The following is an 8,676-nucleotide window of genomic DNA, read 5'->3' as shown; positions in this document are numbered from 1 at the left end:
GCCTCGGATGGCACAGCGGTCCTGGAGTCCCTCCCTCTTGCAGGGCGCCCTGGAGGGACGCAGGCCGTGAGTAGCAGGCTGCCTCGAGGGGGCCCCCGGGGGCAGCAGAACAACGGAAGCCATTCACAGGCTCCCGCCTCCAGGCAGGTCATTTATGGTGGGCTGACGTGGACAGAACTTCTGGCCCCTCGGGCATGCCTGGGCCACACTCCCCTCCTTCTGAGGGACGGGAAGCCCAGTCCCCATCACACAGCTCTGAGCTGCTGGCTCGGAGCTCCCAGGACAACCTCATGCCCGTCCTTTCGTAGAGGGGGCTGTGATGAGCCCAGGGCCACCCCGGGGGCCCCAAGCCCTGGTCTCTGGGTGATAGTCCAGAGAAGCTGGCAGAGCCCTGGGCAGGGAGGGTGTGAGGTCTCCAGCGTCTCACTGGGTGTGGTGTGGGGCTGCCAAGCTGGGTGTGAAGGGGGAGCCCTGTGAGGGAGGTGTGAGGAGGTTGGGAGGCTGGGGAGGCTGCAGCTGCCTGGGAGGGAGGGGTGTGACCCCGCCCCCCAGGGAGGGAGGGGGAGCAGCTGCTCTGGAGGGAGTAGCCGGGAGGAGCTGTCTGTGCTGTGAGCTGCAAGTCAACAGTCTGGGGCTGGGGTTCGGGTCCTCAGACTATCACACCTAACTACGTGATTTGGTTGTGTTCTTTGTTTTTCCCCCTGAGGTTGATGGATTTTTAAAATTGAGGTTAAATTTGCATAGCATGCAACTTACTCTTTTAAAGTATATACTCCTAGGGCGCCTGGGTGGCTCAGTCGGTTAAGCACCTGCCTTCGGCTCAGGTCATTGTCCCGGGGTCCTGGGATCGAGCCCCGCTAGCCCCGCTTTGGGCTCCCTACTCAGCGGGGGGCCTGCTTCTCCCTCGCCCTCTGCCTGCCGTTCCTCCTGCTTGTGCTCTCTCGCTCTCTGTCAAATAAATAAATAAAATCTTAAAAAAAAAAAAGATAAAGTATATACTTCTGTAGCATTAACTACATTCACCAGCACCTGTCCCTACCTCCAGAGCATTTCTCTCACCCCAAAAGGAACCCTGTACCCATCAAGTAGTCCCTCCCCATCCCCCTGCAACCACCAATCCTCCTTCTGTGGGGTGTGTTCCTTCACCTCATCTGGAAAATGGGGAAGACGCTCAGCTTGTTGGAACGTTAAAGCAGATAAAGCTCTCAGCACAATGCCTGGAGCTCTTATGAGAATGAATGCCTGCCTCCCCCACCAGATGGACTCTGTGCCCCGCGAGGGCAGAGCCCAGCGAGAGGGTCCCCAGGGGCCGGTCAACCTTGCACCCAGCTCTCAGGCTGGGGAAGATTCCTGCCAGGAGGACCCCTAGGGAGCCTGGGCTGTAGGAGCCCTGGATAGCATGGCTCAGCTCAGGGAGGGGTAGAGGTGAGCCCGAGGCTGGTCCAGGCAGTCATTGCCCAGGATTGAGCTGGAAGCATCAGCCCGGTAGGAATTTTATGACTCCCTACATGGCCTGGTGCAGGGAGGGGTGCAAGCAGCCCTGGTGACTGGGCAGGGGGGTGGTTCATTGGGAAGAGTCGCCAAAGGATGGAAGCGAGATGCAGAGAAAGAAGCTGAAGCTAAGCCAAATATATAAACAAGACCCTCAGAAATAAAGCTATGCATTTCTGTATCTAAATATCTATCGCTATCTCCTATCCATCTATCAACCTATCTACCTATCCACCTATTTACCTATCTATCCATCTATCACCCATCTTTCTATCTACCTATCATCTATCAATCTATCCATCCACTATCCATCCATCCATCCATTATCTATTATCTGTCTATCCATCCATCTATCTTTCCATCTATCATCAACCTATTTTCTATCTAATCTATTCATCCATTCATCCAACATCTATCTACCTATCTATTCATCTTTCTACCTATCATCTCTCCATCTATCCATCCATCCATCATCCATCCATCCATTTATCTATCCGTCTATCATCTATCAACCTACCATCTGTCTGTCTATCCATCCATCCATCCCTCCATCCATCTAGCGTCTATCTACCTATCTATCATGTCCACCTCTATCTACTTAATACATTTCTGAATCATCATAGAGAGGTCGGTCTGGTGGGCAGAGGTCAGAACATCACGGGCAGCACTCTCACACAGAGCTATGGCACAGGTGAAAAGAGGGCTTTATAATGTCTGCCAGGTTTTATTATTGTTATGAAAAACTTCACACATGCGTAAAAAACAGAGTATAGAGCACCCGCCGACTTCCGGGAGTGAAGGTGAAGGCATTTTGTTGCTGTTTTTACGGAACATTGTGCCGGGATTATATCTACCTCTGTTTTCCTGAGAAACTCTACAGGTGCTATTATTCCCATCTGACAGGCAAGGAAACCGAGGCACCAGAGGGAAGTAATTCACCGAGGGTCCCACGGCAAGTATGCGTCATATCCAGGACCCAAGGGACTCCAGTGTCCACTCCTTGACTTCTGTGCCAGGCGCACGTTGGATTTCGTCTCAGAAAGCTCCTGGTCATCAGGGGTGGGCTCAGGGATTCCCCCCGAGGCTGCTGGGCTGGGCAGAAGGGGTCTGGGTCTCCGTGGCTCAGGATCCTCACCTGGGGAACTTGGTTTGGGGCCAGCTGAGCAGCCCTTCCCAGTGGCCTCATTTCCCTCCCCCGATCAGGCACAAGACACAAGGTGGTCAGCCCAGGAGCCGCTCAGTTCTGGTTCCTGCCATGCTCTCCTTCAGGGCCGCTCAGGTGGTGCCTGGGCTCCCGTGGGGCCCGGGGACACAGCGACTGTGTTCCTGTCCTTCCCCAGAGGGACCCGAGGTGGGGTCTGCCAACAGTACCGTGTGACCGTGCTGGACATAGAGGTGCCCAGTGTAACCGAGATGTGGGGAAGGCCGGTGGAGGGCACACGGCGTGGGTGCAGAGCAGTGGGTGACTTGTGAAAATGCTCTTTTGCTAAACTTGCCTGAGATTTTTGTTCTTGTATTGGCTTCCCAACAGTAATTAATTATAATCATATATATGTTTTAAAACCAAGAGGCTTCCGGGCGCCTGGCTGGCCCAGTCACAAAGGCACATGACTCGATCTCAAGGTCATGAGTTCGAGCCCCACACTGGGTGTAGAGGCTACTTAAAAAAAAAAGATACACCAAGTGATAAAAGGGTTGAAAATAATGGTGAGAAGAATACAAACCCAAGTTTGCTCGTGTTCGTGTGAAGACGAGAAAACACAAGAAACAAATCTAACTGCACTTACGGAGCCCGTGGGGTGGGAATGGGGCAGGGCGGGCAGGGGGACAAAGGCTCCTTTACATTTTTGAACGTCTGGGCCATGTGAACCTATCATCTATTCAAAAAAAACCACCTTAAATACTAGTAATTTAGTTCCACGTCTGTTGAAATTCACCTCAATGCTTCCCATACTGACCCAGCTGACCTCGCTGAGTCCCAGGACTCAGCTGCTGTCCTGCAACCTGCAGGCTTGATTTTGTTCACTGGGACTGTCCTTGTCCTACGGGCAGGTCCCAGGGCTCCTTCCTCCTCCTCCTCCCACTTCTGCCCTTTGCACCATTCGATTTTTTTTTTTTTAAAGATTTTATTTATTTATTTGACAGAGAGAGACACAGCGAGAGAGAGAGCACAAGCAGGGGGAGTGGGAGAGGGAGAAGCAGGCTTCCCGTGGAGCAGGGAGCCCGATGCGGGGCTCGATCCCGGGACTCCAGGATCATGACCTGAGCCGAAGGCAGTCGCTTAACCGACTGAGCCACCCAGGCGCCCTGCACCATTCGATTTTAATTTACTCAACAAATAGGCACAAGGCTCCAGAGTTCCTGGCTGACGGATCCTAAAGCTTCCCACAGACACTGCCTTTGCTTGACCACACGACTAGCGTCCTGGGGATCCCTGGGGACCCTGGGGGCCAGAGGAGACCCATCTGTGTCCCCAGGACCCTCCTGTCAATGTTGTTAGTGAATAATAAAACAGCCGGCGTTTGCTGAGCACTGACCACATGCCAGGCACTGTCTCCTAGGCACCTGATGTGCAGAGTCATCAACTTGAGCTTCTCCTGTCCTCTGGCTACTATGCCAGGCCAGGTGCTATCACCACGCCCCTTTTCGAGAGGGCAAAGCCGAGAGCCAGAGACGTGCATTTGAACCCAGACTGCCGCCAAACCCATCTGGACTCGCCAGTCTTTCTACCCCTCAAAGCAGCACCTGGGAAGGACTGGACCCGCTCCCACCTCTGGTCTGACTGACAGGCAGGAGCCCCCAACCCCAGTCCCCTTCCTGGCCTCCAGGCTGCAAAGCTGTAGGAGGGGGCCTCGGGGCCAGAGCGGGGAACTGCAGACCGGAGGGAGGGGCCGCCCAGCCCTGATCCCAGTAGGCGGGTCTCAGCATGCTCCAGTCCTGCTGCCAGCGCCAAGCCGCCACCACACAACCTTCTGGAAATGCCTAGAGCTATTCATCCGCCTCTCCTCTGAGCCTTGGAAGTTGGCCAGAGGTTTGGGGTCTTTCTAATTAGATGCACGGCTTCCTGGGGACTGGAATGGGTCTTGAGGGTGGACAGGGACAGTGTCTGAGCTCCATGCCCCCAGGGACTCTCAGACCATCCTGAGATGGGGGATTTGTATCTCTTCTACAAAACGGAAACTGAGGCTCAGAGAGGTTAAGCAACTTGCCTAAAGTCACACAGCCAGTGAGATCCTGGGTTTCAAGCCTAATAGATAACCTCAAAATGAGAAACTTTTGATGTTCCGGCTCTTGAGGGATGGGTTTTGTGGGAGGGGAAGCTATGGCCACTGCCTGCCTGGAGTTCCAGGCCCTGCCAGTAAACGCATTAGAGCCACAGTGGTGAGAAGGTGACACCATTTTCCCCTGGAAGATAAAAAAAATCCCTGGAGGGGTTTGCCTGGGAGAAGACAAGGCCCAGACCAACCAGTTGGGGAGCTAGTTCAGTGCTCTTTGCCTTTGGCCCCGAGACCTTGTGGGCAGCTTGTGGTCATGTTGGCATTCCACGGGGCTTGCTTGGCATGTGGGGAATGTCCCAGCAAAAGTCCTGGCCTTAGAAAAGGGAAGTGTTCCTAGAAGGGGGAGGAGGTGGGAGGGGGGTGACATCTGCAGGGAGTGTCCTCTTTGCAGGAGGACGGTAGACAGTTGGGGGTCCTGAAGGAGGAGGGCTTCTACCAGCTCAGCCACCTATGCAGTGGGAGCCTGGGGGTATAAAGTGAAGGGCACACTGGTCCTGGAGCCCCGACCCCGACCCTGCCCTTGACTGTGGGGCCAGGAGTGGTCCCACCTGTGACCAGCCCACCCCAGTGCCTGGAAGACCAGAACCCTGATCCCCAGAATGGGAACAGCAGTCACTTGTCTCTGCCACTACCTGGAAGAACTATTTTGGGCCAGCAGGGCTGGGTGCTTGGGCCACAGGGCGGGGTCTGGGCGGCCTTCGTGGAAGTGTCTTGAAAGGCCTGAGTTGGGTGAGTTGGGGTCTGCAGGCCCCTCCCCCAGCTCCTGGCCTGCCCCCCACCCCTCTTTGGCTCACCTGCCCCTGAGCGGTGGGTGAGTGCGCCCTCTCCCCTTTAAAACCCTGCTCTAAGGCCACCTCCTCCGAGCAGCCTCCGGACCGCCTCCACCCAGTACTAATGCGTTCTGGGGCCTTTGCGGTCTCTGTCACAACCTCAAACCCTTCCTCCCCGCTAGCTTAGGATGGGGGGCCTCCGACGGGTCCCGAGCTCCGGGTGGATCCTCAGGCCGCGGCGCTGCGGGGGTGGGGCCCTGGCACTGGGGGGCAGGGGGCGGCGGCGCGAGGTGGGGGCTCTGCAGAGGCCGGCCGTGCAGAACCGGGGCACGCGGAGAGCGGAGCCGCCACCCCGCGCCCCTCGGGTCCCCGAGCGGCGCGCTCCCTGCGCCCCCTCCCCCGCCGAGCCCCGGGGCGGGGCGGGGCGGGGCCTCGCTGCGCTGACGTCACCCCGCCTAGAAAGGGGCTCGCGCGCCGCGGGCCGGCTTTGTGGAGCGCTGCGGAGGGTGCGCGCCGGGCCGCGGTCGCGAACAAAGGAGCGGGGCGCTGCCGCGGGGACCCGCCACCGACCTCCCGGGCCGCTCCGGGGCCCTCCCGCCCGCCGCCACCATGACCGCCAACGGCACTGCCGAGGCCGTGCAGATCCAGTTCGGCCTCATCAACTGTGGCAACAAGTACCTGACGGCCGAGGCGTTCGGGTTCAAGGTGAACGCGTCGGCCAGCAGCCTGAAGAAGAAGCAGATCTGGACGCTGGAGCAGCCGCCCGACGAGGCGGGCAGCGCGGCCGTGTGCCTGCGCAGCCACCTGGGCCGCTACCTGGCGGCGGACAAGGACGGCAACGTGACCTGCGAGCGCGAGGTGCCCGGCCCCGACTGCCGCTTTCTCATCGTGGCGCACGACGACGGCCGCTGGTCGCTGCAGTCCGAGGTGCACCGGCGTTACTTCGGCGGCACGGAGGACCGCCTGTCGTGCTTCGCGCAGACCGTGTCGCCGGCTGAGAAGTGGAGCGTGCACATCGCCATGCACCCGCAGGTCAACATCTACAGCCTGACCCGCAAGCGCTACGCGCACCTGAGCGCGCGGCCGGCGGACGAGATCGCGGTGGACCGCGACGTGCCCTGGGGCGTCGACTCGCTCATCACGCTGGCCTTCCAGGACCAGCGCTACAGCGTGCAGACCGCCGACCACCGCTTCCTGCGCCACGACGGGCGCCTGGTGGCGCGCCCCGAGCCCGCCACCGGCTACACGCTCGAGTTCCGCTCCGGCAAGGTGGCCTTCCGCGACTGCGAGGGCCGCTACCTGGCGCCGTCGGGGCCCAGCGGCACGCTCAAGGCGGGCAAGGCCACCAAGGTGGGCAAGGACGAGCTCTTCGCCCTGGAACAGAGCTGCGCCCAGGTCGTGCTGCAGGCGGCCAACGAGAGGAACGTGTCCACGCGTCAGGGTGAGTGGGGACGCCGCCCCCCTCCTCTCCCGGTCAGTGCACAAAGCGCACCCCACCCCCGCACCTCCAGCCTCCCGCCCTTTCTCGCCCGCGGCGCTGCTACAATACTTAGCGACGCCGGGTGCGCCCCCGCTAGGCGCGCCGGCCACCCCGCCTCGACGCCGGACGTGCGCTTGGGCCCGGAGGAGGGGGCGAGGGGTGGGGCCTTGCCCATCCGGGGGCGCCGCTGCACGCCCCCACCCCGCGTTGGGGTTGCGGCTCCCTCGGTCCCGCGTAGGTGCCGCTCTAGTGCCACCCTCCGAACCCCCCGCCTAGGACTCCTCACGCGCGCCGAGCCCGCGGATCGCCCGGCGCAGCCCCGGGTTGGGGGGAAACGCCCCTCCCCCCTTCCCTCGTGCCCCTCCCTCGTCGGCGGGCCTGCGGCTCACGGGCGGAGGCGAGGGTCGCTATGCCCGCGGGGCGCACCCCCACCCCCTACGGCCTTCCCAGCGCAGGCGGGATGGGGGAGCCTTTGATCTCCGCAGGGTGCGCTTCCACCTTCCAGCCCTCCGGGCCTTTCTGCACCTCCACTTGCAGCCCCGAGGGGTCGGCCTCTGCTGGGGGGTGCTTCCCGTGTGTCTGCCCTTCCCCCCCAGCCCCTCCTCCCGCGTCTGCCCCATGCTCGAGGCCGCGGCCTTTGTGAGCAGGGGGGCGGGCTCCTCCGGAGGGCCCTCCCTCGCCCCCTTTGTCCTGCTTGGTCTTTGCAGATGGGAAAACCAGATGCGGAGGGGCGGGGGAGGGGATCGGTTTTCTGCGGGTCCCCTCTGTTGAGGACCCCCCGCGCTGTCCCTGGCCTAGTGCCCCGGTCCGGAGCTTCTCCTGGAGGCAGCCTCCCTCCTCGCGGCCGGGTCCCGGGACGGCGTGGCGCGGATGGCGCCCTGCCAGGAACCCCGCCCAGCTCCCGCCGCACGTCTCCGGTCTGGTGCGCTCTGCTCTGCGGGCGTGGGGAAGGCGGACTTAGCGTGAGCCGAGAGACCCCACCCCGCCTCCCTCGGGAAGCCCCTACCCTCGAGTGAACCCAACCCCAAGTGTCCCGCCTGGAACAATTCACTGCAGCTCGCTTCGTCCTTTCCCGGGCCTCCTGCTGGCCTGGCCATTTCCTACCGGCCTGCGCGCCAGAAGTGAGCCCCCCTATTTCCCTTCTTAGATTCTCCCCCTGGGCGGTTTCTCTTCCTTCTGGCGCCCTCGTCCCTCCTTTGGCAAGGAAGACAGTTGATTCTTTGCAGCCGGAGGCCCCACTGGAGGGACCTGTGGGGGTCTTGCTCTGCTGAGTGGGAAGTTGAGCCCCAGAGTCTGGAGATGGCTTGGTGGGAGCCCAATCAGTGCCGTCCTCCTGGTGGAGTGGACTTCCCTGCCTTCATCCTGATGGCTACCCTCTTGATTGTGGGTGGGGACTGTGGAGAGGGGCTTGCAGCCCCATGGCACTGGGGGTGGAGGCCCGGTGGGGTAACGGCTGTTTTGTGCCTGAGTTTGCTGATTGATTTGGGCAGTATTATTTCAGTTGTACAGATGAGCCTTGTGGCCCAGAGAGGTGAAGCCATTTACCCAAGGTCACACAGCAAGAAAGCAACATGCAGAACTGGGTCTGTTTGACTACAGAATAGGCTCTTTTCTGACACCCCCCCCCCCCCCCCCCCCCCCCCCCCCCCCCCCCCCC

The 8,676-nt window shown here is 60.5% G+C and overlaps 1 protein-coding gene across 1 annotated transcript in view; it reads left to right on the top strand.

The window, feature by feature from the left end:
• The first annotated feature begins 6,042 nt into the window (after positions 1–6,042).
• FSCN1 (fascin actin-bundling protein 1) overlaps positions 6,043–8,676 on the top strand; it is a 10,206-nt gene continuing 7,572 nt past the window's right edge. The window contains exon 1 of the mRNA XM_021680129.1: positions 6,043–6,980. Within this exon, the coding sequence (XP_021535804.1) occupies positions 6,149–6,980 (832 nt within the window). The 5' untranslated portion in view covers positions 6,043–6,148. The remainder of the gene's footprint in view (positions 6,981–8,676) is intronic.

The sequence above is a fragment of the Neomonachus schauinslandi genome, chromosome 5 (assembly GCF_002201575.2).
Source record: "Neomonachus schauinslandi chromosome 5, ASM220157v2, whole genome shotgun sequence".
In the NCBI taxonomy this organism is placed as follows: Eukaryota; Metazoa; Chordata; class Mammalia; order Carnivora; family Phocidae; genus Neomonachus; species Neomonachus schauinslandi.
This window is presented reverse-complemented; position numbering and strand designations above follow the sequence as displayed.